This window comes from Hippocampus comes, unplaced genomic scaffold (genome assembly GCF_001891065.2).
Source record: "Hippocampus comes isolate QL1 unplaced genomic scaffold, H_comes_QL1_v1.1 scaffold135, whole genome shotgun sequence".
NCBI lineage: Eukaryota > Metazoa > Chordata > Actinopteri > Syngnathiformes > Syngnathidae > Hippocampus > Hippocampus comes.
The window spans coordinates 2598645-2608360 of NW_017805583.1; the positions used below are offsets into that span (position 1 = coordinate 2598645).

A 9716-nucleotide genomic window follows, 5' to 3' on the forward strand; every position below is an offset into this window, starting at 1 on the left:
ACCGACGTCTGCTCGGACACAAATGAACCGATTAGGGTAGGAGGGGAACAAAACAAAAACTAATGAATCGAAACTACAGGAAATGTGAGCTGAATTAAATATGGCCTGTATATGCTACCCGAGGTGTCACTCCTTTAACAAGGAAAAAAATCTCTTTGATATCGGCGCTTTATTTCACGTGAATGGAAACAACAGCCATATCAGGTAGCTGTCACTTGAACTGTATGCAAATGTGCAGTGTATTTTCTCAGCCTAACCAAATTGTCTCTCAAACAAATAAACTTGGGGCAACAAACCTGCAGTTTATTTATTTTCCTCTCCAATTGCAGAGTCAAGCATTTGGCTCCTTCCATTCATCCATTTTCTACACCACTTATTTCTATTCCAGTCATGGGTGAACAGCGGCCTATTCCATCTTAATTTGAGAGTGGTGACAAAGCTTGGCCTGGTCGCCTGTCACTCCAAACAGACAACCATTTAGACACTTATTCACACCTTTTGGACAATTTAGATGCAATATGGGAGGAAAGTGAAGTACAGGGAGAACATGCAAAGTCCACACAGGAAGGCCAAAGTCCAAATTGGAACCCGAACCTCGGAACCGTGCTCTTTTCAATGCTACATCTGCAGCATGGTATACAGATTAGAGTCTAGTATTTTAACATGTGGTAGTTCATTTCCACTGACAATTTAGGGTTGGTTGCATGGACAAAGGACATACAATGGTGAGGAATCGGATCTGGATAAATGGGCAGCTACAATAATCTTCAAGTGACTGATGTCAGTCTTCTTCACCACATTTAGACTTCAACATTTTTTTAAATAAACTAATCTGGGAGGAGCCATTTGCCAGAAAAAAACTGTACAGAAAAATAAGGGATTTGTCACCATTCCATCTAAAACTTAATTTTGATCTAGTGAGCATATGATACACATTTCATTTAAAAAGTAACATTGAAATATGGTAATCAAAAAAAAACCTTTGGGGTGGTGGATGTGGGTGAGTTGAAATGATCTATAGTACTATAGACGAAAACACTACTTCTGACACCCGAACGTAACATTTGAATAAATCTTATACCAACTCGAATAAAGGGAAAAATACTTTTCATTCGAATACAATTCTAATAAAAGTCCAATTTTGGGGCCTATTGTCACTCAATCCATTCTGTATTTCTATTATGTAAGAATCATATCGAAATGAGATGGCCTATGCTGTTCATTTCAGGAAATGGGTGTTGTGATTTGGAGTGACTACATTTTGGATCAGCAACTATTCGCAAAAACACTCTGACCCAAAAAGTCTGTCAACCATTGAAATGGGCTTTCAACTGTGTAGTATGTCAGAACGACATGGCTCAGTGGTAGAGTGGTAGTCTCCCAACCCTCAGGTTGGGGGTTTGATTCTCAACCCTTGTGACGGGTCAAAGTGTCCTATAGCAGGATTTTGAACCTTCTGTTGCTGAGTCATCAGGAGGTAAATGAGGAAAGGGTTGAAGCACTTTGAGTGCCTAAGGTAGAAAGGCGCTATACAAGTAAAAGCCCAAGCCAAAGTCCATGCCTGTATCACTTTTGAGATTTGAAAAAAAATGACTTTACACTTACACAACTTTACATACGCCTTCAGGGAATCCACCTGCTTGTTGCTCATCGGAGGCTTTTTAAACAGCCACTCTCAAGAGGCATATTCTTGACAGAAATTTGCCTTCATCAGAAAGAGCCCGCTCGCTCTCAGAGTTGCGAGGGAATGAATAAAACAACCAATTGAAATAGAGGTTAGAGCTTAATTTTTTTTTTGGATTATTTTTATGCAACCGCAGTCAAGCACCCACTTAAACTGGGACCATTGTGTTCCATAATTATTTTCATGTTTATAAAAATGTGAGGAAAAGGGAAGGAAAAAAAATGTCTTTCAAAGAATTACACTGCGCTGAGACCTTGAATTCCAAGTGAGCTTAATTGTTGAGGTGTCCATGCTGGATTTTACAGGTTTATTACAAAAACAGCAATCAATAACACAAAATAAAAGTAGAATTTAATGCAATTTATTGGAAGATGACTTTATTACGCCACATAGGTGAAGCTACGGTATTTAAATTTTTCATTCTTAACACCAAACTGTTGACAATACTGTTAGTCATGTTAGCTTTGCCAGAAGACATGTCCATGTCGAAAGTATTGGGACTCAATTTAAATGTCCTGTCCATTTCCCTTTGATGTGCATGTTCATCTTCACTTGGTCAGCCAATCATCAATTCCAAAATGCTTGTTCTCCTGCACTGTATTTGTGACTATTATCACAGCAGAGTGATGGGAATTGTCAAGCACTTCCTGAGAACTTGTCGAGCCTGAAGTGACGTCAGAGTTTTTGTCTTCAACTTTTTTTGTCTTGGCTGCAATGGCAAACTGACCGCGTTGAAGTGCTTCATCTTCTTCAATTCCAGAACTGCAATCAGACCCGTCAACACACGCCGGGCCTCTTAATTTGACAGCTGGGTCTGATTCCCATTCTCTGACCTGAAGACTTTGAAGCATATCACCTCCATCAAGTCCTTTACCATCAACATAGTAGACTACTTGCTCTGGTATCCTTTCTAGTTGTCGGCCAACTGATTCGCTATCATCCAACTCAGAAGAGTCTGTTTTAGCCGAACTGTTTGCAGACTCTTCTCCAGCTTTCAGCATCAGTCTCGTGGTTTTGGATGCAGAGGTTCGGATAGGATCCGCATGCTCAACACTTGTGTTACCCTTTCCAACCTTGACTGTACCATCCTTAGACAGGCAACTCTTTTTATCGATGTACAAACACAGTTCAGCGCTTGGAATCAAATCTGTGGAAACCTTTTCAGCATAATCAAGATCGCCAACAACATTGGAGTTTTGCAAAATGGAAGTCGTGGTCGTAGAAGCACTTTCTGGAGTCACAGTGCTGTTGTTACCGGAACCTCTCATAGAATCACTGTCAGCATAGGTTGCACCCTCTCTACTCTCAGACACATCTTGCGTGCTGTGATCCAAGATAATGGTGCCATCTGGTGTTGGCTCGGTCTTTTGGCCGTCAGTCATCAGATCCTTTTCAACTAATCCCCGGTTGCCCGATTTGTTAAGCATGCTGATTGCTGTTCGGGGCCTTAGTGCTTCCTCTCCATCCAGGTACATAGAAGTCTTTTCACCAACAGACTCTTCTCTCTTCTTATGCTCTGTCTTTGTGGCCAATGGAAAAGTTCCCAATTTTTGAAAGTGAACTCTGTGTACTTCCTGATCAAGCAATTTTTCTTCCGCCTCCAAGTGAACAGGTGAATCCTTCATATTTAACCCCCCGTCATCCTTCTGGCGAGTGATCCAGCCAGCACTGCTAACCATGTTCTTCACAGCTGAGGAGGACATAAAACCTTAACGTCTCAAAACTCTCCAGGTGGTGACAGTAACACATTCTTATACTTCAATTAATATTACCACAGCAAGCATGTACAACACATGGCAGTTATGCAACAAAAGTATATTTGCCGACGACTTACAGTCCTGCATGTCGCCACATACGGAATCACAGCAGGAGCACAGTGACATTGGTACCTCAAGCTCCTCCCACCTGAACACATAAAATGGGGCACCAAGACAAGGTTGTGGTTCAGACAAAACATACCCCCTCAAAAAATTCAACATTCTTTATCTTAATTAAAAATGATGCGGTCACTCAGCTCGATTACCAGCTGAGACATTTTTTTTAAAAGTGTGGTGAGCTTTACTTATTTGCAGCAAATGCTGTGTGCTGTCAACAAACACCGTGATGTACAAATTAACATATCAGTTCCAAGATCACGATCTACACTAAAGCATACAACTGTCTTTGTCTGACTACACAGAATAACAGTTCCACTTGCCAAAGGTGCTAATGTAAGATTCAAGACTGTACCTCTGTAGCCAACATTCAAAGATGGGAATGTGAAAACCGGAATAAAGATATTTGCATACAGTAGATGAAAGCAAAGGACATTTACTTTTGTTTTAGACATTATTTTGAGATTCGGGGCAAAACTACTGTAAAAATGATATCTACAATATTTTATTAATACTACTATTCGATTCCGGGTCCTAGCCTTCCTGTGTGAAGTTTGCATGTTCTCCTTGTGCCTGCATGTGTTTTCTCCATGTACTCGATTTTCCTCCCACATTCCAAAAACATGCATGGTAGGTTAGTGGAACACAATATTGTCCCTAGGTGTGACTGTGTGAGGTGTGACGAGCAACCAGTTCAGGGTATGCCCTGCCTCCTGCCAAAAGGCCGTTGGAATAAGTTCCAGCGTGCCTGCGACCCTGATAATGGATGGAATTCTAATCAGCGCTTCACTTCTACTGCTCATTGTACCGTGGCAGTTTAATTACACTCATGCGATTTTAATAATCACTTACCTTCCAGTTGTTTGGTTGTAGTTACAAGACTTGGAGGTGTGGGACGTGGTGACACCAACTGACATTGAACAGTGAAGGTATAGCACCTGTACAAAGAACACAGCAACAATAAATCATAAACACAGTGTTATGCTAGCCATGAATGGTAAGAAGACACAATCAACTACTATCTGGAATTATTGTTTGGCTTTGGCTGAGATCTGCACGTCTTTTTCGATTAAGCACTTTTGGAAACGTTTATATATTTTTGAACATTTGGACTACACAGTGAGAGAATGTAAAAAACCCATTTAAAATGGTATTGTAACTCCAATATACAATAGCTCCTTTGACATAAATCATATAGGTGCGGTTTTATTCACTCTCATTAAAACTCTATTAAGCAAAGTAAAAGACATTTATCAACAACAGCCAGAAACACTGCTGGCTTCTTTGGGCCCAAGCTCACCTATGATGGACTGATACAAAGTGGAAAAGTGTTCTATGTTCTGACAAGTCCGCATTTCAAATTGTTTTTGGAAATTGTGGACGTCGTGTCCTCAGGGCCAAAGAGGAAAAGGACCATCTGGACTGTTATGGGCGCAAAGTTCAAAAGCCAGCATCTGTGGTGATATGGGGCTGTGTTGGTGCCAATGGCATCGGTAATTTACACTTCTTTGAAGGCACCATTAATGCTGAAAGATCCATACAGGTCTTGGACAGACATATGCGTCTTTTTCATGGACGCATCTGTTTGTTTCCGCAAGACAATACCAAACCACATTCTACACGTGTTATGACAGCGTGGCTTCGCAGTAAAAGAGTGCGGGTATGATACTGGTCAGCCTGCAGTCCAGACCTGTCTCCCACTAAAGATATGTGGCACATGATGAAGCGTAAAATATGAGCTGAAGCTGTATATCAAGCAAGAATGGGCAAGAATTCCACCGACAAAGCTTTGACAATTCAGTTCCCAAATGTTTATTGAATGTTGTTAAAAGAAAAGGTGATTTAAAACACTGGTAAACATGACCCTGTCCCAGCTTTTTTGGAATGTATTGCAACCAGAAAATTCTAAGATCATCGTTATTTGCTAAAAACAAAGTTTATCAGTTTGAACACGAAATCTCTCTTCTTTAATTCAATTAAATAAAGTTGAACGTGATTTGCAAATCATCGTATTCTCTTTAACACAAACGTCCCAACTTAATTGGTAATGCGTTTGTAAAATGTGTTAAATGACTCTTGAATCATCATTAAATATTTGAAATTGAGAGACCGATTGCATACAAACACATGTATTTTCTCACCTGTGATACGTCGCTGAAGAGAAAGGCATCGATCGAAAACTTGAGCATGTTACGACTCCTTGACCAAAAGTGGGAAGAACTCCCCTCCCTCTGGCTGTCTGTCATACAACTGCAAAACCAAAGCACAAGCACATCATTTAATGCAACTTGAACCAATAACTGGAGAACAATGAGCAAGCTTATGTAATTAATAGAAACACACCCATAGTTAGTGATGATATCCACTTTTGTCATGCCATTTGGGTCTTTGGAGTTGGTCACGTAGCACGAGTCAACAAAGAGCCTCTCACCTGCCAACGGGCTTCCAGTCTGGGCCACAAACTTCACCGGTTCACCCAGAACAAATGAGTGGCCAGGAGAAAGGGGCTCCCACTGGGCTGCCCAACACATACAGTACACATTCATGTACAAAATGATGAATAAATAAATAAATCACATGAAATATACTCCACACCAGCTGAATGCCAAATCATTTTGTTCTCTTAAGGACATTTAAAAGTATGCTCACTTTTGAGTTCACTAAATGTGGTTCCGATATTTAAATGACTGTTTAAAAGAGGCAAGGAAAAAAAAAACATTGAACATGAAGTTGTTATAGACAACCACATATAACTACACTTGGAAAAGTGTGCATCTAAATGTATAGCACTGAAAATAGCAAAAGAAATTGCAGCGGCACAGCTTTTGAAAACAAATTGATGGATCTCAAAAGTTTATGCAGGGGTACCTAATGCTGTGACTTGTGTAAAATACCTAAATGTGCTTTGAGAAACTTTTCTAAAGTTAGCGATTCCGTTTTATAAGATACACTATATGATGGAATTTTTTTTTTTTTTTTTTTTGCGGAGCAGGTACCAGACGCCATTGAATTTTGGCGGAGACAATGAAAAAGGGGAGAAACCTTAACCAGAAACAAGACCTTGCATTAGGCGTCTGTGTTAACGGACCAGCTGGGTTGAGATGGGGGGGGGACCAAGTGTAAACTTAAAGCATACTAGAGTATCATTGAGGCATGTTGCATTGGGGCTCCACTTTACCATTACAGACGGTGAGGCTGAAACTGAGCTTTGTTCTGAGACTCTTCATGAAAGTTGTATGCTGGACCTGAGGTGTGTAGCCAACTTGGTAAGAGTAATGAAACCTAAAACAAAAGGACATTCACGTTATTAACAACACATCACTGTCACACTGTACAATAGCCTATCATAATGGTGAGAGTCCTTATTACAATTCATTCCACCGGTAAATGTTTTAACTATTGGTCCTTCAGCGATTCACGAACAATTCAGATATTGTTTTTCCCTCTGTGCAATTAAGGAATCATTATTTTAGCACTGTCATTTTATTAATTTACAAAATAATTACAACACTGAACCAACACATCTGCTCAGTCAACCATATGGCTGCTGGCAATCATCTGTCAATATTAGGCACAAAAAAAAAAAAAACACAGAAAAAGATATTTTTCAACAAAATTGTGGCCCAACTCAAAATGACCAAACTCCAAACTGTTGGGCTATTTGAACTTTAAGGCAACACTTTAAATTAGCTCTCTAGTAAATTCAGACTAGACAGTGATGAGTCAAAACCCGTTTCTTTTTAGAGGAAGAAGAAAGCAGGTGTTTATATGTTTTAAATTACCTGTTGTAAAAGCAGTGGATCGACAGTTTAAATGGCAGAACACGAATGATGTAGCCTTGCGGCGGTGGGGTATAATAAAGAGCAAAAGAATACACCAACTGACCACCAGCAACAACCTGAAAGAGTGAAATTCAAACGTTACAGTGTTGGATATGTTTAAATCTTAATGGGGCATTCTATGAAAAAGCAACATTGACTTTGTCGTCTCTCCATCCACTCATGATTCTGTTCAGGGCTAAACTTTGTGGGACTCATGGGAATATGAACAGTGACGTATATGTGACCATGTCATGAACAATACAGTAACAATGCATGATAATTATACATTAAAAGACGCTATGAAATGTGTTTTCCACCAATTAAAGCAGGGGTGTCAAACTCATTTTTGTCACGGGCCACATTGTAGTTGCGGTTTCCCTTGGAGGGCCATTATGAATTTTGGAAAACCATATAAATGTTTAATCAACTCCACATATTACATACACAGCGCACAACAAATTGATGAATAACTAGTTTTATAATCAGAAGTCAAGAATAATGACTGTTATTGTGGATTACATATGACAATTTGAAATTTTGGTGCAGTCTTTAGTAAACATCATGGAACTTGACATGCTTGATTTGCTTTCGCGGTCCACATAAAATGATGTGGCGAGCCAGATCTGGCCCCTGCACCTTGACTTTGACACCTGTGAATTAAAGCCTTTGAAGGGGGCCCTCTCGTGTGTGTTTACCTGAGAAGCAGACGCACAGTCTGGTAGTGCGTAGTGGAAAAACAGGAAGTGTGAGGACACAGTGGTGGGCTGACACGAGCCCAGACTATATAGAGCTGCATGCGGCCACGCGCGTAACTGCAAGCGATCCACGCGCACCACTATCTCACTGGGGCCGCACCAAACTTCCACAGGGCGTGTACGTGGAGCCTGTGGCGTGCTTGGGTGCTGCGGTGACTGTGGGAACAACAGCGCGGTCACTTCAGCGGGAACGAAGCTCTGGCGAGGAGCGGGCCGAAGCAACTCTTTGACTACAAGCGGCTGCGATGCGTGCAGGAACACCGGCAGGTGGTAGAAGGAAGAGCGCGCGGATTCGTCTTCTTGGACAACCGGATTCGCCTCCTCTGACCAAGTCATGTGCTGAACCGGACCACCCACTGCTGGACTGTAATAAAATATCCACATGAGCCACGAAAACACCAACATGGCTTGAAGTAAAAGGAGCCAACTGGGCTGGGCGGCCAGGTAGTAGATTTGAGCCGCAACTAGCAGAGAGTTGCACACCGACGTCTAATCTGGCAGCCTCATTAGCACACCTGCGCTCCCCCTGATTGAGCTGGAGGACGGGTATAGCACCGAGCCCAAATGGCTTATTTGATCTGCTAAATATTCATTCGTAAAAAGCTTTTGAAGAGGATAAAAACTTTGGTCTATCCTTCAGATTAAAAAAAAAAAAAAAACCTCCGGTGTAGAAGATTTTTTCGTCCATTTTAATGCCAGGGCCAGAGCTACAGGGTGGACAGAGGTGGCCTAGTGGCCACCCATTGCTAGGGGAAAATGTTGATAACTGATTTTGCTGCCATTTTCACATGGATGTAGTATTCTTTCACTCCATTATACTCTGCCACAAGTAGTTTTAAAAAAATATATTAATTGCAGATTTAAAGAATACATGTGCAATTGATCTGAATCCAAACACTAAAATAATCAGTTTTAGGAACATCCAATTCTTTTTGTCAACGTCAATCAAAATCATTGCTTTCACACCATAGCAAGTTAACAACCGAGAAGTAATTGTTTATTATACCGTCCAGAGTCATGGTTTCATGAAATAAAATGCAGATCCATACAAATCTTGCAGAAACAATCAAGCCAGAACAACCCTAAGTAAAAAGCAACTGTTAAAATTGTGAAGAACTAAGTGACATTTGTGCCATTGTGAGTTTCAGAAATAATTTGAATGAATGAGCCATTGATCTTCGTTTGAAAAATGCCATAGGTCTGATTGACTGTTAGCTATCGCATCGGTAAATGAGATTGAAGTAGACTACGAGATAGTACACAAAGCAAAGCCACTGCAAAGAAAATTGTATCATCTAGTAAATTAAGGTCATCAAAATGGTGACTTTTTCCTTCTTGATTATGAGTGTGATGAGCATTGTTCTGGACAGGTGTAAATTTTATTTCATGAAACCTGACATTGGATCTTACTTTGTATGATAAAGAATGACAGATGCACACACGGCCACCCCTAACACCCCTTCACTGAAGTGATGTGTTACCCTGGCCATCCCACTGAAAATGTTTTGGCTATCCCCCAATTCAAAGCTAGTCTGCATGGTCAGCATGTGGCACAACAACAGGTGGCTCTATAATTCAATGG

At 40.7% G+C, this 9716-nt stretch overlaps 1 protein-coding gene across 1 annotated transcript; it reads right to left on the bottom strand.

The window, feature by feature from the left end:
• Positions 1-2042: 2042 nt before the first annotated feature.
• LOC109521856 (uncharacterized) lies at positions 2043-8686 on the bottom strand. The gene is made up of 8 exons (XM_019879936.1): positions 8075-8686; positions 7341-7456; positions 6737-6840; positions 5902-6076; positions 5700-5808; positions 4411-4496; positions 3519-3589; positions 2043-3374 (listed from the first exon to the last, which is right to left on the bottom strand). The coding sequence occupies exons 1-8, from the start codon at positions 8537-8539 to the stop codon at positions 2233-2235; spliced, it is 2268 nt and encodes a 755-aa protein (XP_019735495.1). The 5' UTR covers positions 8540-8686; the 3' UTR covers positions 2043-2232.
• Between the last annotated feature and the right edge of the window lie 1030 nt (positions 8687-9716).